The sequence below is a fragment of the Salmo salar genome, chromosome ssa01 (genome assembly GCF_905237065.1).
Source record: "Salmo salar chromosome ssa01, Ssal_v3.1, whole genome shotgun sequence".
NCBI classification, from domain to species: Eukaryota; Metazoa; Chordata; class Actinopteri; order Salmoniformes; family Salmonidae; genus Salmo; species Salmo salar.
Genome location: NC_059442.1, coordinates 121500252 through 121524204, shown reverse-complemented (window position 1 = coordinate 121524204; position 23953 = coordinate 121500252). Strand labels below are relative to the sequence as shown.

Genomic DNA, 23953 nt, shown 5'->3' with positions numbered 1-23953 from the left:
GGGCACAGCTGGGGTCAGAAGGTGGTCTATAGCAAGCGGCAACGGTGAGAGACTTGTTTCTGGAAAGGTGGATTTTTAAAAGTTGAAGCTCAAATTGTTTGTGCACAGACCTGGATAATAAGACAGAACTCTGCAGGCTATCTCTGCAGTAGATTGCAACTCTGCCCCCTTTGGCAGTTCTATCTTGTCGGAAAATGTTATAGTTAGGGGTGGAAATTTCAGGGTTTTTGGTGGCCTTCCTAAGCCAGGATTCAGACCCGGCTAGGACATCCGGGTTGGCAGAGTGTGTTAAAGCAGTGAATAAAACAAACTCAGGGAGTAGGCTTCTATTGTTATCATGCATGAAAACAAGGCTTTTACTGTTACTAAAGTCAACAAATGAGAGCGCCTGGGGATTGGGAGTGGAGCTAGGCACTGCAGGGCCTTGATTATCCTCTACATCACCAGAGGAGCAGAGGAGGAGGAGTAGGATAAGGGTACGGCTAAGGGCTATAAGAACTGGTCATTTAGTACGTTCGGAACAGAGAGTAAAAGGAGCAGGTTTCTGGGTGCGGTTGACTAGATTCATTGCATAATGTACAGACAAAGGTATGGTTAGGATGTGAATACAGTGGAGGTAAACCTAGACATTGAGTGACGATGAGAGAGGTATTGTCTCTAGAGACATCAATTAAACCAGGTGAGGTCACCGCATGTGTGGGAGGTGGGCCAAGAGGGTTAGCTGAGGCATATTGAGCAGGGCTGGAGGCTCTACAGTGAAATAAGACAATAATCACTAACCAGAGCAGCAATGGACAAGGCATATTGACATTAGGGAGAGGCTTGCGTCGCAGAGTGATCAAAGGGTCCAATGAGTAGCTGGATGGGCCGGAGACACGGCGATTCAGACAGCTAGCGGGCCGGGGCTAGCAGAAGGGCCTTAGAGGGACGTCGCGATGGAAGAAGACTTTTGTAGCCCCCTCGTGCGGTTACGTCGGCAGACCAGTCATGATGGATCAGCAGGGGTCTGTTTAGTAAAAGGGTCCAGGCCAATTGGCAAAATAGGTATAGTAGCCCAAGAAATTGACTGATGGACCACTTCAGCTAACAGTCCGATATGCTCTAGACAGCTAGCGGGCCGTAGCTAGCAGGGTAGCAGATGGGCATTCAGGGGACGTCGCGACGGAGGAGCCTGTTGAAAAAAACCCTCGGGCGGATTACGTCAGTAGTCCAGTCGTAATGGATCGGCGGGGCTCCGTATCGGCAATAAAAGGGGTCCAGGCCAATTGGCAAAATAGCTATTGTAGCCCAAGGAGTGGCTGATGGACTTCTTCAGCTATCAGGGAGATGGGCCTAGTATAGGCTAGCTCCAGGCAAATTGGTTCATGCTTCGGGACAGGGACATTAGCCAAGAGAAGCCAATAGGAGAGCAGCTAGCTAGCTGCGGTAATCCAGGTGAAGAGGTTCAGAGCTTGCAGTAGGAATCCGGAGATATGAAGAAAAAGGAGTCCGATAAGCTCTGGGTTGAATCACGCTGTGCAGACTGGCAGGAGTTGTCCGTGCTAAAGTTTAGCTGATGACCGCTAGCTAGTTAGATGGCTGGCAGGAGTTGGTGGTTCCGGTTCTAAAGTAAAGAAAATAGCAGATCCATACCACATTGGGTGCAGACGGGGTTAACCTCTATGGGCTAGGTGGGACGCTCCCAACCGTGAAGCACGGGGTGGCAGCATCATGTTGTGGATGTGCTATGCTGCAGGAAGGACTGGTGCACTTCACAAAATAGATGGCGTCATGAGGAAGTAAAATGATGTGGATGTATTGAAGCAGCATCTCAAGACATCAGTCAGGAAATAAAAACTTGGTTGCAAATGGGCAATTCTTCCAAATGGACAATGACCCCAAGCATACTTCCAAAGTTGTGGCAAAATGGTTTAACCTCTCTGGGGTAGGGGGCAGTATTTTGAAGTTTGGATGACAAACGTGCCCAAAGTAAACTGCCTGTTACTCAGGCCCAGTTGCTAGGATACGCATACATTGGTAGATTTGGATAGAAAACACTCTAAAGTTTCTAAAACTGTTTGAATGGTGTCTGTGAGTATAACAGAACTCATATGGCAGGCTAAAATCTGAGAAGATTCCATGCAGGAAGCTCCCTGTCTGACAATTTGTTGTCCTTCTGTTGCATCTCTATCGACATTACAGCATCTGTGCTGTAACGTGACACTTTCTAAGGCTTCCATTGGCTCTCTAAAGCCGCCAGAAAGGGGAATGGGGTGTCTGCTGTCTCTGGGCAAAGTACAGCAGCAGAGTTTGTAAGGGGTCAGCCTGGGGACAGTGAGACTGAAGATGCGAATTCACGAGACTTCTCCATTTCGCGCGTTACCCTTCGGATAGTGACCTGAACGCACGGACAAAACGGCGGTATTTGGATACAACTATGGATTATTTGGAACCAAAACAACATTTGTTGTTGAAGTAGAAGTCCTGGGAGTGCATTCTGACGAAGAACAGCAAAGGTAATCCAATTTTTCTAATTGAAATTTTGAGTTTAGTTTGTCCCAAACTTGGTGGGTGTCAAATTAGCTTGCCGTGATGGCCGAGCTATGTACTCAGAATATTGCAAAATGTGCTTTCGCCGAAAAGCTATTTTAAAATCGGACCTAGCGATTGCATAAAGGAGTTCTGTATCTATAATTCTTAAAATAATTGTTATGTATTTTGTCAACGTTTATCGTGAGTAATTTAGTAAATTCACCGGAAGTTTTCGGTGGGTATGCTAGTTCTGAACATCACATGCTAATGTAAAAAGCTGTTTTTTTATATAAATATGAACTTGATTGAACATGCATGTATTGTATAACATAATGTCCTAGAAGTGTCATCTGATGAAGATCATCAAAGGTTAGTGCTGCATTTAGCTGTGTTTTGGGTATTTGTGATGCATGCTAGTTGCTTGGAAATGGCTGTGTTTTTTTTGTGTCTATGTACTCTCCTAACATAATCTAATGTTTTGCTTTCGCTGTAAAGCCTTTTGGAAATCGGACAATGTGGTTCGATTCAGGAGAAGTGTATCTATAAAATGGAGTAAAATAGTCCTATGTTTGAGAACTTTGAATTATGACATTTTGTGGTTTTAAATTTGGCGCTCTGATTTGTCACTGGCTGTTGAATAGTGTGGGACGATTTCGTCCCACCTCCTCTAGAGAGGTTAACTGAGTTTTTGGGGACATAAAGAAGGACTTTATCGAACAAAAGGAGCATTTGTGATGTAGCTGGGACCTTTTGTAGTGCCAACAGAAGATCTTCAAAGGTAAGGTATTTATTTTATCGCTATTTCTGACTTTCGTGGCGCACCTGCCTGGTTGAAAAATGTTTTAATGCTTTTGTGTGCGGAGCGCTCTCCTCAGATTATCGCATGGTGTGCTTCCGCACAAGCCTTTTTGAAATCTGACACAGCGGCTAGATTAACAAGAAGTTAAGCTTTATTTTGATGTATGACACTTGTATTTTCATGAATATTAAATATAACTATTTCTGTAATTTGAATTTTGTGCTCTGCAATTTCACCGGATGATGGCCAGGTGGGGACACTACCATCCCACCTGCCCGTAAGAAGTTAAGGACCACAAGGTCAAGGTATTGGAGTGGCCATCACAAAGCCCTGACCTCAATCCTATAGAAAATTTGTGGGCAGAAGTGAAAAAGCGTGTGCGAGCAAGGAGCCCTACAAACCTGACTCAGTTACACCAGCTCTGTCAGGGGGAATGGGCCAAAATTCACCCAACTTATTGTGGGAAGCTTGTGGAAGGCTACCCGAAATGTTTCACCCAAGTTAAACAATTTAAAGGCAATGCTACCAAATACTAATTGAGTGTATGTAAACTTCTGACCCACTGGGAATGTGATGAAAGTAATAAATGCTGAAATAAATCATTCTCTCTACTATTATTCTGACATTTCACATTCTTAAAATAAAGCAGTGATCCTAACTGACCTAAGACAGGGAATTTTAACTAGGATTAAATGTCTGGAATTAAGAGAAACTGAGTTTAAATGTATTTGGCTATGGTGTATGTAAACTTCCGACTTCAACTGTATCTATCACCTGTTTTTGAATCCTATTGTGAAAGTGTATTATTGTAGTGTCACCATTTTCATTGCAAAAGAAATACAAATACAAACATGTATTATTATTATTATGTTGGGTTCCTACTGACCAAAAAAAGGATGTTATGAAAAAAAAAATCTCAATGACATGTGTTGCTCAAATAAATGTTTAAATTAATTACAGGCAGGCACCACATTACTATCGACAAAACAGCTCACTCAATCAAGCCTGATGGTCTTGATTGAGTGAGTGAAACTTGTTTTCATGTATTAAGAAAAGATTGAAAAGGTAGTGGAATAAGATAATGTCTTAGTGTTTTGTCAAGAATCCAGTACTTTACCTTGTATGTTGTATATATCACATCATATTGGGAGCTGAGAAGGTTTGAATCTTAAGCAACCTGCCTACACATAGTTTGAAGTACAATAAAAAAAAAAAAGCTGTGTGCTGGAAAACCTTGGTAGAGCATGGGTGGAGTAAGCATTTTTGTGCTATTTCTTTATTTTTCAGCTTCAGACTAATGCCTACTTTTCACTTAGAATGTCATTTTTTGTTTTTAATAGTACTGCTTTTGGTCAGAGCTTTATGTCTTATCTTATGACTGTCTGAAAGTGGGGATTTAACCCATCATTAACTGCACACATGTTGAGTGTTGTTCTGCTTCCCCCTCGGTGCATGTGTGTGCGTGTATCTGTACTCTGCACTCATTAGCTGTTATATCAACAGGGTATTCAAGGACCCTCTGGACCTCCAGGAGACCAAGGAATAGCAGGCGAGCCAGTAAGTCCCTCTCTCCATCTCCCCTTCTACTGTCTTACTCTTCTACTTTCTCCATTTCCTCTCTCTCTATTTATACTCTTTCTATTTCTCCTCTCTCATCACTCCTCTCCTTTCTCTCTCCACCTCCCCCTCTCCTTCTACTGTCCCTCTCTCCTACTCTCTCCATCACATTTCTCTCCATCTCCTCTCTCTCTATTTAAACTCTTACTATTTCTCCTCTCTCCATCGCTCCTCTCTTTTCTCTCACCATCTCCTCTCTCTCCATCTTCTCCCTTTTCTCTCTCCATTATATTTTCTCCCTATTTATCTCGTCAACCCCATCTCCACCTCCTTCTCTTCATATGCCTCTCCTCTCTCCCTCTCCATCCTCAATAAATTGCCACCACTTCTCTTTCACATTCTCATCTGTCTACATATCATTGTCTCGCCAACACCGCCCTCTCTCTCGCTTTTGCTCTTACTCGGTTAATAAGCACTACATCCATCATACTTAACAGAGTTCTCTCTCTGTATCCCTGAACAAGCCAGTTAACTCAGGGAGAGTGGCAGCTAGTTTATAAGAGATATATGAATGTCTACTAAAGATGTACACTTCCAGTTAAAAGTTTTACAACACCTACTCATTCAAGGTTTTTCCTTTACTTTGACTATTTTCTAAATAGTCAAAAACTATGAAATAACACAAATGGAATCATGTAGTAACCATAAAAGTGGTAAACAAATCAAAATATATATTTTATATTTGATATTCTTCAAAGTAGCCACCCTTGCCTTGATGACAGCTTTGCACACTCTTGACATTCTCTAAACCAGCTTCATAAGGTAGTCACCTGGAATTAACAGGTGTGCCTTGTTAAAAGTTAATTTGGGGAATTTATATTCTTTTTAATGCGTTTGAGCCAATCAATTGTGTTATGACAAGGTAGGGGTGGTATACAGAAGACAGCCATATTTGGTAAAAGACCAAGAACATAATATGACAAGAACAGCTCAAATAAGCAAAGAGAAACGAAAGTCCATCATTACTTTATGACATGAAGGTCAGTCAATCCGGAAAATGCCAATAACTGTTAAAGTTTCTTTAATTGCAGTTGCAAAAACCATCAAGCCCTATGATGAAACTGTCTCTCATGAGTACTGCTACAGGAAAGGAAGACCCAGAATTACCTCTGCTGCAGAGGATAAGTTCATTAGAGTTAACTGTTAACTTAACATCAACTGTTCAGAGGAGACTGTGTGAATCAGGCCTTCATAGTTGAATTGCTGCAAAAAAACATTACTAAAGGACACCAATAAGAAGAAGAGACTTGCTTGGGCCAAGAAACATGGGCAATGGACATTCGACTGGTGGAAATAAGTATTTTGGTCTGATGAGTCCAAATATGACATTTTTTGTTCCAATCTTGTCTTTGTGAGACGCAGATTAGGTGAACGGATGATCTCTGCATGTGTGATTCCCACCGTGAAGGATGGAGGAGGATGTGTGATGCTGTGGGGGTCCTTTGCTGGTGACACTGTCTGTGATCTATTTAACCAACATGGCTACCACAGCATTCTGCAGCGATACACCATCCCATCTGGTTTGCGCTTAGTGGTACTATCATTTGTTTTTCAGCAGGACAATGACCCAACACACCTCCAGGTTGTGTAAGGGCTATTTGACCAAGAAGGAGAGTGATGTAGTGCTGCATCCATTCACCCGACCTCAACTCAATTGAGATGGTTTGGGATTGGAGTTGGACCGCAGAGTGAAGGAAAAGCAGCCAACAAGTGTTCAGCATATGTGGGAACTCCTTCAAGGTTGTTGGAAAAGCATTCCAGGTGAAGCTGGTTGAGAGAATGCCAAGCGTGAGCACAGCTGTCAAGGCAAAGGGTGGCTACTTTGAAGAATCTCAAATATAAACTATATTTTCATTTGTTTAACACTTTTGTGGTTACTACGTGTAGTTTTGATGTCTTCACAATTATTCTACAATGTAGAAAATAGAAAAAATTAAGAAAAACCTTTGAATAATTTTCTGTGTCCAAACGTTTGACTGTTACTGTAGGTTAAGCATGTGGAGTAATGAGTAGGATCCTGTATTTTCACATGCAAAGGTGATTGCTTTTGATAAAAAAGGCTTTATCTATCTTCCCAATGAAAACTAGTTGGAAAATGTGAATATATATTTATGAAAAGAGAAATTGGACTTTGCGGTATGTTTCTGAACGATGCACCATGTTAACTTGTTGTTGATAAAATGACCGAGCTACGCAGATTACTGTTTGATTTGAGGAGGACGTTCCTCCTGCACCGCTTTTGCCTGTTCATGTCACGGGCCATAGACCGGTGCGCCACGGCTCCGGTTAATAGAACTTCCTCACTGTTAGGGTGGAACTATAGACATTGAATAGTTGAATAGTTCAGAGACATCATCTTCCATTGGACCTTTAGCTTTTTGTCGGATTATTGCCTTTACTTTTTGAAATTTGTAGGATTAAGTTTTTGTTGGCTTTTTTTGGGAAGGTTTTTCCTTTTGTAGTACAAACATTTCTTTGGACTTGGACTTCCATTCAATGACTTAAAGACTCAACCAGAGGTTCTGTTAGGACTAAGTTTTAAATTGTGACTTTTGGCTCTGAAACAACAATTAATTTGATGTTGTTTGTTGAATAATTTTTTTGTTGTTTATGCTGAACCACATATAATTTTTCCTATCAATACACTATTGCATTGAACATGTCCTCCTAAACATGACCCGCCAAACCACGCTCCTTAACACCCGCCCACTTAACCTGGAAACCAGCTGAACCAATATGTTGGAGGAAACACTGTTCAACTGACGACCGAAGTCAGCCTGCAGGCGCCGGCCCGCCACAAGGAGTTGTTAGAGGGCGATGAGCCAAGTAAAGCCCCTCCTGCCAAACCCTCCCCTAATCCGGACGACGGTGGGCAAATTGTGCACCGCACTATGGGACTCCTGGTCATGGCCAGTTGTGACACAGTCTGGGACAAACTAGGGTCTGTAGTGACGCCTCAAGCACGGCGATGCAGTGCCTTAGATCGCTGCGCTACTTGGTAGGCCCCCAATCTCTTATTTCTGACAAGGTTGTGTGGTTTATGGAAGCTGGCGTCGCTGGTCCGTGTAACACTTATCAATCTAATGATCTAATACACTTGTTTAAATTGAACAACAGAATAATAATCTAAACTAATCTTAGGTGACACATTCATTTACAAAGGACCACATTCATTTAAGAATTTGGACGATCAGGGTCTCTCCCTGCGCATTGTGTAGTAGGGTCCACTTGAACCACGTATATAGAAATCACCCAGTTTTCCTAACCGCACCAATATTTAAACTTTCCTTTTTCAAATGACCCAAGGTAGATTTGAACATTAAAAACTATATCAAAATTAAATTGTACCTGGTAGAAAATAGGCAGAATAACTAGCAACATTTTTCCAACATTATGAAAGTGATTTAATAATTTTGTAATTGTGAGAAAATAAAAGCAAAGCGGTAGCTAGCTCCTGCAAAAATTCTATGCAAGGACGTCGATCGCCAGTGCAGTGACTTGATCAGCTGCTTAGCTAACTGTTGTAGCTAGCTTGCTTACTGACATAGATGTTAGCTAGCTAGCTCTACCTTTACTGATATAAAAAGCTTGCTTAGCCTATTTAAATTACCCTGAATTTGTCGAATTGCAGCCCCAAAATTAAGAGGGACTGTTATCAGAAATCAGTCCGTCGATCTATTTTTACATTATGCTCCATTCGGCTCTAAAAGCCGACGGAGTACCCTGGGATTCCCTTATTGCCACCCATCCCCTGGTTTAGACTCTCTTGAATACTCCCAAATCTGATGGTCTGGTTCCACCCTCTACTCCAAACTTAACTTAACCAACAAGAGTTCACCTGCGGTCACTTCCATCTGGATTGGAGAACTCCTAGGTTTGGAGAACAGTTGAACGGGTATGGAACAACGTTTTCTCATCATCAAAAAAACGTATCTCTCCAGTTAATTAATTTGAAATCTATTCACAAATTGTATTATGCATCATATCGCCTCTTCCAGATGAAATTCTCTGATGATAATCTGTACAACGGTTGCACTCTTGGTTTAGTCAGGACTAGGGTTGAATGGTGGGAACCCGGTTACCGAGATTTATTGCCCAAAACCACTCCCTTTTCCGGGATAAATAGCTGCGAAAAAAACAGTACATTGTAATAAATTATTTATATGAATGGCATGGAATGAAATGGAACTCTTAAATTATATGTGATGTCTAAATCTGTCTAAAGCTTCTCTACGGCCTCTGCATGATGAATCATCAATGCTCAGAGTGTGGACAGACAGCCCATCTCAGTATGGAGCGCAGTTCACAACACATGTACTCTGGACCCATCATGGTAACTTTTTTTCTTGTGACAGGTTGGCCTGCATTTGCTGTAGCATATAAAGTAATATACATTAATATAAAGACTGAATGCCCGTCTAATTTACTCATCTCCAGCTTGCTTTCGGGGGTCACCTTATTTTTTTTTTTAATTGCAGCTACAGAGTTTTAAAACAGCCTATCACTCGAATATTGTTGCTTTAAATCAGTGCACACGTGAGCACTCTCTTGGAGTCTTTCTCTCTTGTCATCAACTCCATTCAAATTGCATCCAAAATAGATAATCCTGTTCTAGATTTGTATATAGCCCTATATATAGATGACCTAGCCTGTCTCCTTCAGGTGATACATTAAGGTAATATGTACATGGAGGTAGAGTTAAAGTGACTATGCATAGATAATAAACAGAAAGTAGCGTAAAAGAGGGGTCTGTGTAGCCCTTTGATTAGCTGTTCAGGAGTCTTATGGCTTAGGGGTAGAAGCTGTTTAGAAGCCTCTTGGACCTAGACCTGGCTCACGGTACCGCTTGCCGTGCGGTAGCAGAGAGAAGTCTATGACTAGGGTGGCTGGAGTCTTTCACAATTGTTAGGGCCTTCCTCTGACACGGCCTGGTATAGACGTCCAGGATGGCAGGAAGCTTGGCACCAGTGATGTACTGGGCCAAACGCATTACCCTCTGTAGTGCCTTGCGGTCGGAGGCCGAACAGATGCCATACCAGGCAGTGATGCAACCAGTCAGGATGCTCTCGATGGCACAGCTGTAGAACCTTTTGAGGATCTGAAGACCCATGCCAAATCTTTTTAGTCTCCTGAGGGGGAATAGGCTTTGTCGTGCCCTCTTCACGACTGTCTTGGTGTGTTTGGACCATGTTAGTTTGTTGGTGATGTGGACACCAGGGAACTTGAAGCTCTCAACCTGTTCCACTACAACCCCGTCGATGAGAATGGGGGCCTGCTCGGTCCTCCTTTTCATGTAGTCCACAATCATCTCCTTTGTCTTGATCACATTGAGGGAGAGGTTGTGGTCCTGGCACCACAAGGCCAGGTCTCTGACCTCTTCCCTATAGGCTGTCTCATCATTGTCGGTGATCAGGCCTACCACTATTGTGTCATCGGCAAACTTAATGATGGTGTTGGAGTCGTGCCTGGCCATGCAGTCATGAGTGAACAGGGAGTAAAGGAAGGGACTGAGCATGAACCCCTGAGGGGCCCCCATGTTGAGGATAAGCCTGCGGGATGTGTTGTTCTCTACCCTTACCACCTGGGGGGGGGCGGCCCGTCAGGAAGTTCAGGATCCAGTTGCAGAGGGAGGTGTTTAGTCCCAGCGTCCTTAGCTTAGTGATGAGCTTTGAGGGCACTATGGTGTGAACACTGAGCTGTAGTCAATAGCAAAGTGTTCCTTTTGTCCAGGTGGGAAAGGGCAGTGTTGGGGCGGTATGCAAATTGGAGTGGGTCTAGGGCTTCTGGGATAATGGTGTTAATGTGAGCCATGACCAGCCTTTCAAAGTACTTCATGGCTATAGATGTGAATGCTAGGGGTCGGTAGTCATTTAGGCAGGTTACCTTAGTGTTCTTGAGCACAGGGACCAGGGTGGTCTGCTTGAAACATGTTGGTATTACAGACTCAGTCAGGGACTGGTTGAAAATGTCAGTGAAGACACTTGCCATTTGGTTAGCGCATGCTCCGAACACTCGTCCTGGTAATCCGTCTGGCCCTGCGGGCTTGTGATTGTTGACCTGTTTGAAGGTCTTACTCACATTGGCTACGGAGAGTGTGATCACACAGTCATTCGGAACAGCTGATGCTTTCATGCATGCTTCAGTGCTACTTGCCTCGAAGTGAGCATAGAAGTAATTTAGCTCGTCTGGTAGGTTTGTGTCACTGGGCAAGCTAGTGGATGTGCTTCCCTTTGTAGTCTAACCCAGAAGCCCTGCCTCATCCGATGAGCATCGGAGCCAGTGTAGTACGATTTAATCTTAGTCCTGTATTGAAGCTTTGCCTGTTTTATGGTTCGTCGGAGGATATAGCGGGATTTCTTATAAGCTTCCAGGTTAGAGTACCGCTCCTTGAAAGCGGCAGCTCTACCCTTTAGCTCAGTGCAGATGTTGCCTGTAATCCATGGCATCTGGTTGGGGTATGTACGTATGGTCACTGTGGGGACGACGTCATCGATGCACTTATTGATGAAGCCAGTAACTAATGTAGTGTACTCCTCAATGTCATCGGAAGAATCCCAGAACATATTTCAGACTGTGCTAGCAAAACAGTAACTTAGCATCTGCTTCATCTGACCACTTTCTTATTGACCGAGTCACTGGTGCTTCCTGCTTTAGTTTTTGCTTGTAAGCAGGAATCAGGAGGATTTAATTATGGTCAGATTTGCCAAATGGAGGGCGAGGGAGAGCTTTGTACACATCTCTGTACAACATTAACAATGTCTACCCTGTATTTCTGATCAATTTGATGTTATTTTAATGGAGAATTTTGTTTTAATGGACATTTCTAAGTGACCCCAAACTTTTGAACGGTAGAGTATATAAATTAGATATTTCTGTATTTCATTTTAAATCAAATTGCAACATTTTCTATGAACATGTTTTCACTTTGTCATTATGGGGTATTGTGTGTAGATGTGTAAGACAAAGAATTTGGAATTCAGGCTGAAGTACAATACATTTATAATATAAAAACATTCAATAGCCGCTTTTGACATGATTGCCAACACAGACTGATGTTCGGCTCAAATAGATAGCAGCCTTCAATGTGGCAAACCAATCCAAACTCCTCTCTCGGCATGTCCAGCCCACTCATTATCTCAGCCAATTATGGCTAGTGGGAAGGTTGCTAACTTTTTCTGTGGCTTAACCAACAAGGCTCGTAATTTAACAATTGTATTCGTATTTACAGATGGCATACAATATTGTTATTAAGGCACATGAAAGGTCGCATGTTTGAGAAGGCATTTCTGTCCAAAAACGCATTTTGATCAAAGAAAAATGTTTACGTTCAAACGTCTCTCCTGTGAAGTCGTGACTTGCGACATACGTCTAGTTTCCTGAATCGGGTCACATATTGGGGGATTTTCTCAGAGACCGCCTGGTATGTATGTATGTATGTCCTGGATGACTGGGAGCACACTCCCAGTGATGCGCTGGGCCGCCCGCACCACCCTCTGTAGGGCCTTCTGTTCGAAGGTGGTGCAATTTCCATACCAGACGGTGATGAAATCAGTTAGGATGCTCTCGATCGTGCAGCTGTAAAAGTTCCTCAGGATCTGAGGAGCCATGCATTCCACGATCAGCTCCTAGGTCTTGCTGATGTCTCTGTGTCATTGGCGTTGTTGATCAGACCTACCACCATCGTGTCATCAACAAACTTTATGATAGAGTTGGAGTCGTGGGTGGCTACACAGTTGTAGGTGAACAGGGAGTATAGCAGGGGCTAAGCACACACCTCTGAGGGGGGAGTGGAGGGAGGGGGTTGTTGCCCACTCTTAGCACCTTGGGTAAGCCCCGGAAGTCCAGGATCCAGTTGCAGAGGGAGGTGTTCAGTCTCAGGATCCCGAGCTTGGAGGGCTTTAAGGTTTTCAACGCTGAGCTGTAGTCGATGAACAGAATCCTCACATAGGTATTCCTCTTTTCTAGATGGGAGAGGGCAGTGTGGAGTACAATTGAGGTTGCGTTGTCTGTGGATCTGTTGAAGCGGTATGCAAATTGGAGTGGATTCACGGTGTCTGGGATGATGAGTTGATGTGTGCCTTGACCAGCCTTTCAAAGCACTTCATTATCACAGATGGGAGTGATACAGGGCGGTAGTCATTGTGGCAGGATGCCTTAGAGTTTTTGGGAACAGGAATGATGGTAGTCAGTTTGAAATATGTGGGGATTACAGACTGGGAAAAGGAGTTGTGTCTGTGAAGACACTTGCCAGCTGGTCTGCTCATGCCCTGAAGACACGCCCTTGAATACCGTCTGGCACTGAGGTCATACGAGTCTTGACGCACTTAAAAACCTTACTTACTTAAGCCACGGAGAGAGAGATCACCCAGTCCTCCGGATCTGCGGGGGCCCTCATGCAGGGCTCTGTGTTGTTTTTGTCGAAGCATTCATTAAAGGCATTGAGTTTGTCTGGTAGAGAGACATCATTGGGCAGATCACAGCTAGTTCTTATTTTGTAGTCTGTATTGTACATTAGCCCCTCACTCTCTGGATTTTCCTGAATCTGATGTCCTGTCCGCTCTGCGAATCGAGAATCCATCGAGTTGGATAGTCATGGGGGGTATCTTGTCCGAAAGCCATGTTTCAGAAAAACAGAGAATATTGCAGTTACAAGTGTGTAATGTTAGCACATTGTATGTGTAGCACTAACTAGGTAGCTGGTTGGGTACCTGCATCGTTTCAGTGACTGGCTCAGCTGGCAAGCTAGTAATGTTGGACACATTTATGATAGCTTTCGTGCCCATTGTGAAACTTCAGAAATACTGTTCATTGAAGCACAAAACTCCGTAGTTAAATGTGAAATGGTGCAACTAAGACTTTCTCGACAAAAAATTAAATAATAATATCTATCCCATTGCTCTTTGCGAGATACAAGATGGATCAGTGCAGGCATAATCATCACGCTATCTGATGTTGAAAGTTGAAAGTGGAAATGTTACATGTAGCTCCTTAAGGAACCAAGCTTGTTCTGTACACTGTTTATGCCTGCAGTAGTGTTGGGAATTAATTTAATCCATAGAAGGGTCATTTGGAGGAAGGATTGTTGATAAATATTTAACATCCGTATCTAAAAGCATAATTGAGAGAGAATTCATCAACAGTGGTATATTTGTGACATTTGGCCTTACCCAGGACTGCTTTATGACTACGTAATGTTTCATCTTTAGGTAATACAAAGCAAACATTAGTGTCATATGAAGCTTTACTGCTTGCTCTGTAGTATGAGTAGTATTTTGATTTTAATTGTAAAAAAATATTACATTAATTAATGAAGATTGAAAAATGTAAACATTAACATTGCATTTTTTTAAATATATATACACTGCTCAAAAAAATAAAGGGAACACTTAAACAACACAATGTAACTCCAAGTCAATCACACTTCTGTGAAATCAAACTGTCCACTTAGGAAGCAACACTGATTGACAATACATTTCACATGCTGTTGTGCAAATGGAATAGACAACAGGTGGAAATTATAGGCAATTAGCAAGACACCACCAATAAAGGAGTGGTTCTGCAGGTGGTGACCACAGACCACTTCTCAGTTCCTATGCTTCCTGGCTGATATTTTGGTCACTTTTGAATGCTGGCGGTGCTTTCACTCTAGTGGTAGCATGAGACGGATTCTACAACCCACACAAGTGGCTCAGGTAGTGCAGCTCATCCAGGATGGCACATCAATGCGAGCTGTGGCAAGAAGGTTTGCTGTGTCTGTCAGCGTAGTGTCCAGAGCATGGAGGCGCTACCAGGAGACATGCCAGTACATCAGGAGACGTGGAGGAGGCCGTAGGAGGGCAACAACCCAGCAGCAGGACTGCTACCTCCACCTTTGTGCAAGGAGGAGCAGGAGAAGCACTGCCAGAGCCCTGCAAAATGACTTCCAGCAGGCCACAAATATGCATGTGTCTGCTCAAACGGTCAGAAACAGACTCCATGAGGGTGGTATGAGGGCCCAACGTCCACAGGTAGGGGTTGTGCTTACAGCCCAACACCGTGCAGGACATTTGGCATTTGCAAGTGAACACCTAGATTGGCAAATTCGCCACTGGCGCCCTGTGCTCTTCACAGATGAAAGCAGGTTCACACTGAGCACGTGACAGACGTGACAGAGTCTGGAGACGCCGTGGAGAACGTTCTGCTGCCTGCAACATCCTCCAGCATGACCGGTTTGGCGGTAGGTCAGTCATGGTGTGGGGTGGCATTTCTTTTGGGGCCCACACAGCCCTCCATGGGGTCGCAAGAGGTAGCCTAACAGCCATTAGGTACCGAGATGAGATCCTCAGACCCCTTGTGAGACCATATGCTGGTGCGGTTGGCCCTGGGTTCCTCCTAATGCAAGACAATGCTAGACCTCATGTGGCTGGAGTGTGTCAGCAGTTCCTGCAAGAGGAAGGCATTGATGCTATGGACTGGCCCGCCCGTTCCCCAGACCTGAATCCAATTGAGCACATCTGGGACATCATGTCTCGCTCCATCCACCAACGCCACGTTGCATCACAGACTGTCCAGGAGTTGGCGGATGCTTTAGTCCAGGTCTGGGAGGAGATCCCTCAGGAGACCATCCGCCACCTCATCAGGAGCATGCCCAGGCATTGTAGGGAGGTCATACAGGCAGGTGGAGGCCGCACACACTACTGAGCCTCATTTTGACTTGTTTTAAGGACATTACATCAAAGTTGGATCAGCCTGTAGTGTGGTTTTCCACTTTAATTTTGAGTGTGACTCCAAATCCAGACCTCCATGGGTTTATAAATTGGATTTCCATTGATTATTTTTGTGTGATTTTGTTGTCAGCACATTCAACTATGTAAAGAAAAAAGTATTTAATAAGATTATTTAATTCATTCAGATCTAGGATGTGTTATTTTAGTGTTCCCTTTATTTTTTGACTAGTGTTTATTGTTGAACAAAATATACCCTACCAGCATATTAAATCTCCAGAGTTGGATCTCTGCTACTTTTAGAGTAATGGCCCATTTTATACAGATTAATAGGCATAGTAGGCAATGTAACCAATCACAACCCAAAGCCCTACTTTTACTTGTATCAATGTAAAACGGTGCCGGAGAGGAAGGCAGACGTGTTACGTGCCCCCAACCGATTGTGTTTTTTTGTTTGTTTATTTGCGTTGTTTTTAACTGAATTTTTTTACTTATTTTGTACAAAAATAACTTCTAGACATCAGGACTGCGATTACTCACCACGGACTAGCAGAATCCTTTTTTTCCTTTCACGACTCTGATGAGCCCGACATGAAGGATGTACTGCTTTCTCGGGAACAGGCCCCGTTCTCCATGATTTGCGTGAAGAGGAGACGGAGAAAAAGGGGCCAAGAGGCGGGCTGCCTTCTGAGAATTCATAGGCGATCGGATAAACCCCCACTTCCTTCCATTTAAAAAAAATATATATTTCACCTTTTATTTAACCAGGTAGGCCAGTTGAGAACAAGTTCTCATTTACAACTGCGACCTGGCCAAGATAAAGCAAAGCAGTGCGACAAAAAACAACAGAGTTACACATAGGGTAAACAAAAGTACAGTCGATAACACAATAGAAAAATCTATATACAGTGTTGTCGTGACGTTGTATTAGTTAATGTGACGACTGTTGCTCATCGAATGATTAACGGTTTATAATTGCGTGATTAAATGAATTAAGCAATGAATCAAGCAATTGTTAACTCATCAACCTGGGGCAGCATGGGAACAGTATTTTGATTGAGTTTCTATTTCCCAAATTAACTCAAAGGATATCAGAATATCGATTTTACAACAGTCGCTAAATTAATCAATTTCCTCTACAGTCTCATTCTGAACGTCGCATAATCCGGGAATCTGCACGGACCCGGGCTTCACCAATGAGTTTACCACACCAATCTTAGTTGATTATTTATTTACTAGCAAGCTAAAATGATGATAAAAATACACATACACAAAACACAGTCTAGCTATTGATTAGGACTTAGTATAACGGGCCAACACACTATGGCGCGTGTTACCCAAAATGGGGATTTAAAAGAGAGAGAAACCAAGAAAGTACACGAGAGAAATATACATTTGGGTTCATTTGTCAGCCATGCTTATTTAAACCTAGCCTTGCCCCGAACTGCCGCTCTTATGGGTCAGAATATAATGATGTAATTACGTGTTGGAGGTCTCAGGTGGGAAGCTCCGCGTGTGTCGTTTAGGCTTCTCAATGACGCACTTCTCCGGCGCAACTCTCTGGTTGTCCTCACGATGTCAGTGTCCTTCTTGGCTAAGTGGTCTGATCCCTCGCCCTTGATCTGAAAGGGGTCTTCTGAGGACAGACAGCTCTGTAGCTCAGAGCTCACAGCTTCGGACTCGAACGGTGTATATACCACGATTCAATGGAGAGTGGAGGCTGGGTGGTTCGGCTTGAATTCACCCGCTTAGACACAGCTACTCGTCCGTAGCTCGTGTAGAAAAAGATTTCTTTGTCTTCAACCTTGTGTTTCATTTTGGGGTTCGTTGACTTTGTTAGACCTTCGCTGCAGCTTGGGGTCAATGAGTCTGATATGTTAATTCTTCACTCTCCTGTCTTATACCCTCCGGTCAGAAGTGGGTGTAACCGCCTTTAGGGCAATTCTCTGGGCGGACCAAGTTAAGGGGCAAGGCCTAGATTTGACTAAAATCCTATTTTAGACACTACCTTCACATCTCATCTTTACCAAAACATTCTCTTTGATTTGGATATTTTCCACACAACGTACAATGTATAAACATCAGGCATATACTGGGAAAACTCTTAAAGGTACAATGTTTTCATAATAACGTCATCTCTTAACCTTTAATAACAATTCAAAAGTTACATACATTTTCATATTCCACCTCTCGTCATGACCACCATTGTGGCTGACGGAAACCATTGTTCCAAAGTCCCTTTATTGCATGTTTAATGTTCTGAGGCCAGTTCTCCATAGTGAGAGGACAAAGGAATTTCTCAGTGGCCTAAGGTTTATTATGGGCGTGAGGTGTCATAAACCCCCCCCACATCTTCAGACCCCTAGATCTCTCCTCCTCTGTTGGGGGTTTGGGAGATAATCTGTAGGGTGGTGGTCTCCTGTACCCTGACCTGATCAGGACAGTAATGACAGTGTGTAGGAGGTAAGGCAATAAATACGCCATAGTAGCGAAGCAATTACAATTTAGCAAATTAATACTGAAGGGATGGATGTGCAGATGATGATGTGCAAGTAGAAATACTGTTGTGCAAAAGAGCAAAAAAGTAAATAAAAACAATATGGGGATGCGGTAGGTAGTTGCGTGGGCTATTAACAGATGGGCTATGTACAGCTGCAGCGATCGGTAAGCTGCTCAGATAGCTGATGCTTAAAGTTAGAGAGGGAGATATGAGTCTCCAGCTTCAGTGATTTTTGAAATTCGTTCCAGTCATTGGCAGCAGAGAACTGGAAGGAAAGGCGGCCAAAGTAGGAATATGTTTTGGGAGTGAACAGTGAAATATACCTGCTGCAGTGTGTGCTACGGGTGGGTGCTGCTATGGTGACCAGTGAGCTGAGATAAGGCGGGGTTTACCTAGCAAAGACTTATAGATGACCTGTAGCCAGTGGGTTTGGCGATGAATATGAAGCGAGGGCTAGCCAACGAGAGCATACAGGTCGCAGTGATGGGTAATATATGGGGCTTTGGTGACAAAACGGATGGCACTGTGATAGACTGCATCCAATTTGCTGAGTAGAGTGTTGGAGGCTATTTTGTAAATGACATCATCGAAGTCAAGGATTGGTAGGTTAATTAGTTTTACAAGGGTATGTTAAGCAGCATGAGTGATGGATGCTTTGTTGCGAAATAGGAAGCCAATTCTTGATTTAATTTTGGATTGGAGATGCTTAATATGAGTCTGGAAGGAGAGTTTACAGTCTAACCAGACACCTAGGTATTTGTCGTTGTCCACATATTCTAAGTCAGAACCGTCCAGAGTAGTGATGCTGGACGGACTGGCAGGTGCGGGCAGCGATCGGTTGAAGAGCATGCATTTAGTTTTACTTGCATTTCAGAGTAGTTGGAGGCCACGGAAGGAGAGTTGTATGGCATTGAAGCTCGTCTGGAGGTTAGTTAACACAGTGTCCAAAGAAGGGCCAGAAGTATACAGAATGGTGTTGTCTGTGTAGAGGTGGATCAGAGAATCACCAGCAGCAAGAGCGACATCATTGATGTATACAGAGAAAAGAGTCGGCCCGAGAATTGAACCCTGTGGCACCCCCATAGAGACTGCCAGAGGTTTGGACAACAGGCCATCCGATTTGACACACTGAACTCTGTCTGAGAAGTAGTTGGTGAACCAGGCGAGGCAGTCATTTGAGAAACCAAGGCTGTTGAGTCTGCCGATAAGAATGTGGTGATTGACAGAGTCGAAAGCCTTGGCCAGATCGATGAATGCAGCTGCACGGTAGCAGAAAATCGTCTCTTATCGATGGCGGTTATGATATCGTTTAGGACCTTGAGCGTGGCTGAGGTGCCCCACGGAAGCATTCCAATCTTTGGCGTTGAACAGGCTAGTAATAGGGGTTGCAACAATTTTGGCTGATAATTTTAGAAAGAGAGGGTCCAGATTGTCTAGCCTGGCTGATTTGAACGGGTCCAGATTCTGCAGCTCTTTCAGAACATCAGCTATCTGGATTTGGGTGAAGGAGTAATGGGGGAGGCTTGGGCAAGTTGCTGTGGGGGGTGCAAGGCTGTTGACCGGGTTAGGGGTAGCCAGGTGGAAAGCATGGTCAGCCGTAGAAAAATGCTTATTGAAATTCTCAATTATCATGGATTTATTGGTGGTGACAGTGTTTCCTAGCCCCAGTGCAGTGGGCAGCTGGGAGGAGGTGCTCTTATTCTCCGTGGACTTTACAGTGTTTTTTTGAGTTTGTGCTACACGATGCAAATTTCTGTTTGAAAAAGCTAGCCTTTGCTTTCTTAACTGCCTGTGTACATTGGTTCCTAACTTCCCTGAAAAGTTACATATCGCGGGGGTTATTCGATGCTAATGCAGTACGCCACAGGATGTTTTTGTGCTGGTCAAAGGCAGTCAGGTCTGGAGTGAACCAAGGACTATATCTGTTCCTGGTTCAACATTTTTAGAACGGGGCATGCTTATTTAGGATGTTGAGGAAGCACTTTTAAAGAATAACCAGGCATCCTCTACTGACGTAATGAGGTCAATATCATTCCAGGATACCTGGGCCAGGTCGATTAGAAAGGCCTGCTCGCTGAAGTGTCATTGACATCAGTCATTGGCTTCATCAATAAGTGCATCGATGACGTCGTCCCCACAGTGAGCGTACGTACATACAGTGGGGGGGGAAAGTATTTGGTCCTCTGCTGATTTTGTACGTTTTCCCACTGACAAAGAAAGGATCAGTCTATAATTTTAATGGTAGGTTTATTTGAACAGTGAGAGACAGAATAACAACAAAAATATCCAGAAAAATGCATGTCAAAAATGTTATAAATTGATTTGCATTTTAAAGAGGGAAATATGTATTTGACCCCCTCTCAATCAGAAAGATTTCTGGCTCCCAGGTGTCTTTTATACAGGTAACGAGCTGTGATTAGGAGCACACTCTTAAAGGGAGTGCTCCTAACCGCAGCTTGTTACCTGTAAAAAAGAGACCTGTCCACGGAAGCAATCAATCAATCAGATTCCAAACTCTCCACCATAGCCAAAGAGCTCTCCAAGGATGTCAGGGACAAGATTGTAGACCTACACAGGACTGGAATGGGCTACAAGACCATCGCCAAGCAGCTTGGTGAGAAGGTGACAACATTTGGTGCGATTATTCGCAAATGGAAGAAACACAAAAGAACTGTCAATATCCCTCGGCCTGGGGCTCCGTGCAAGATCTCACCTCGTGGAGTTGCAATGGTCATGAGAACGGTGATGAATCAGCCCAGAACTACACAGGAGGATCTTGTCAATGATCTCAAGGCAGCTGGGACCATAGTCACCAAGAAAACAATTGGTAACACACTACGCCGTGAAGGACTGAAATCCTGCAGCGCCCGCAAGGTCCCCCTGCTCAAGAATACATATACATGCCCGTCTGAAGTTTGCCAATGAACATCTGAATGACTCAGAGGACAACTGGTGAAAGTGTTGTGGTCAGATGAGACCAAAATGGACCTCTTTGGCATCAACTCAACTCGCCGTGTTTGGAGGAGGAGGAATGCTGCCTATGACCCCAAGAACACCATCTCCACCGTCAAACATGGAGGTGGAAACATTATGCTTTGGGGGTGTTTTTCTGCTAAGGGGACAGGACAACTTCACCGCATCAAAGGGACGATGGAGCTGCCCAATGACACAAGCCTACCAAATGAGCTAAACAACTTCTATGCTCGCTTCGAGGCAAATTGCACTGAAACATGCATGACAGATTCTATTAATCAGTTGGGGTCTCTATAAGCTTCAATATGAGGTCCTAAACTTAGCATGAAAGTGCATCCTTGTAGGTGTGGGCTAATATAGTCAAAATGTTTGGGTTAAGTTTAGCCAATGGCCATGGGATAAGCTGAGCCAAGGGCTGAGCCATTGGCAAGTTGATCAAATTGAAGTGTTTTCTTACCAGGTGTAATGTAAGGCAAGTTGAGCATGTCCTGCGGCTCAATACACAGGATTTACAGCATCCTGCAATATATGTAGATATCTTTGTTTGAAAATAATACTATATTTCCCTTGACGGAGTGATGCTGATGTGCTTTGAAAGGCTGTTCATGTCTCACATCAACAGCATCATCCAGGATACCCTAGACCCACTCCAATTCGAATACCACCTCAACAGATCTACAGATAAGGCAATCTCAATCGCACTCCACACTGCCCTTTCCCACCTGGACAAAAGGAACACCAATGTGAGAATGCTGTTCATTGACTACAGCTCAGCGTTCAACACCATAGTGGCCATAGAACTCACCACTAAGCTAAAGGACCCTGGGACTAAACACCTCCTTCTGCAACTGGATCTTTGACTTCCTGACGGGCCACCCGCAGGTGGTAAGGGTAGGCAACAACACGTCTGCCATGCCGATCCTCAACACTGGGGCCCCTCGGGGGTGTGTGCTTAGTCCTCTCCTGTACTCCCTGTTCACCCACAACTGCATGGCCACACACGACTCAAACACCATAATTAAGTTTGCAGACGACACAACAGTGGTAGGCCTGATCACCGACAACGATGAGACAGCCTATAGGTAGGAGGTCGGAGACCTGGCAGTGTGGTGCCAGGACAACAACCTCTCACTCAATGTGAGCAAGACAAAGGAGCTGATCGTGGACTACAGGAAAAGGTGGGACAAACAGGCCCCCATTATTAACATTGACGGGGCTGTAATGGAGCGGGTCGAGAGATTCAAGTTCCTTGGTGTCCACATCACCAACGAACTATCATGGTCCAAACATACCAAGACAATCGTGAAGAGGGCACGACAACACCTTTTCCCCCTCAGGAGAATGAAAAGATTAGGCATGAGTCCGCAGATCCTCAAAAAGATCTACAGCTGCACCATCGAGAGCATCCTGACCGGTTGCATCACCGCCTGGTATGCTCGGCATCTGACCGTAAGGCGCTACAGAGGGTAGTGCATACAGCCCAGTACATCCCTGGGGCCAAGCTTCCTGCTATCCAGGACCTATATACTTGTCGGTCAGAGGAAAGCCCAACATTTTTTCAAAGACTCCAGTCACCCAAGTCATGGACTGTTCTCTCTGCTACTGCACAGCCAGCGGTACCGGAGCGCCAAGTCTAGGACCAAATGGCTCCTTAACAGCTTCTACCCCCCGCCATTTGTTTTTTACACTGCTGCTACTCGCTGTTTATTATCTATGCGTAGTCACTTCACCCCTACCGACATGTACAAATTACCTCGACTAACCTGTACCCCCGCACATTGACTCAGTACCTGTACCCCCTGTATATATCCTCGTTATTGGTATTTTATTGTTACTTTTTATTATTTTTTATTTTAGTTTATTTGGCAAATGTTTTCTTAACTCTATCTTGAGCTTCACTGTTGGTTAAGTGCTTGTAAGTAAGCATTTCACGGTAAGGTTGTTGTATTCGGCACATGTGACAAATAAAGTTTGATTTGAATGTAAAAATTGGCTCAACTTACCCCATTCTCCCCTACTAATTTTTGGGCAGCACCTGTTCTCTTGTAACCTGATCCACCAACCTGACCTGACTGTAGCCCTCGTGAATCCATGTAGCGAAACAGAACGTAAGCTCATGAGATCAGGATGGTTGAACAAGGATAGTTCTCATGTTGTTTGAGCACAAAGCTGCATTGATTTCTCTTATATGACCATCTCTCATCAACATTGTGTCTCTGTTCTGTTTTCTAGGGACTCCCTGGGCCAGTGGGGACAGTGGGGCCACCAGGAGAAATTGGTCTAAAGGTGAGAATTTACACATACAGTACACACACACACATGCATGCTCACACGTACACTCATGTGCGCACGCACACACACACACACACACACACACACACACACACACATGCACATGTACACACACTTTATCACTCTCTCTCACACACAGACACATACACATTCACATCGTCTGGTCTCTCTAGTTTAATCAGGATGTGTGTGTAGCTACCTGTTTGTTCCTCCCACTATAATGAATAATTGATTGATTGACTGATTTTATTTGTCATTAAAAAAACACACTACTGTTCAAAAGTTTGGGTTCACGTAGAAATGCGTCAGATTCAACAGAAGATCTCTTTGTTTCTTGGGACCTAGAACTAGCATCTCCGTTTTGTCCGGGTTTAAAAGTAGAACATTTGCCTCCATCCACTTCCTTATGTCTGAAACACAGGCTTCCAGGTAGTCCAATTTTGGGGCTTCACCATGTTTTATCAAAATGTATAGCTGTGTGTCGTCCGCATAGCAGTGAAAGTTAACATTATGTTTCCGAATGACATCACCCGCGCTCAGGCTAGGCCATTCAATGAC

The 23953-nt window shown here is 43.9% G+C and overlaps 1 protein-coding gene across 1 annotated transcript in view; it reads left to right on the top strand.

Annotated features, from left to right (window-relative positions):
• The window catches only part of col27a1a (collagen, type XXVII, alpha 1a), a 366487-nt gene that overhangs the window by 249413 nt on the left and 93121 nt on the right, over positions 1–23953 (top strand). The window contains exons 32-33 of the mRNA XM_045688056.1: positions 4814–4867; positions 23336–23389. Coding sequence (XP_045544012.1) covers positions 4814–4867; positions 23336–23389 — 108 coding nt within the window. The remainder of the gene's footprint in view (positions 1–4813; positions 4868–23335; positions 23390–23953) is intronic.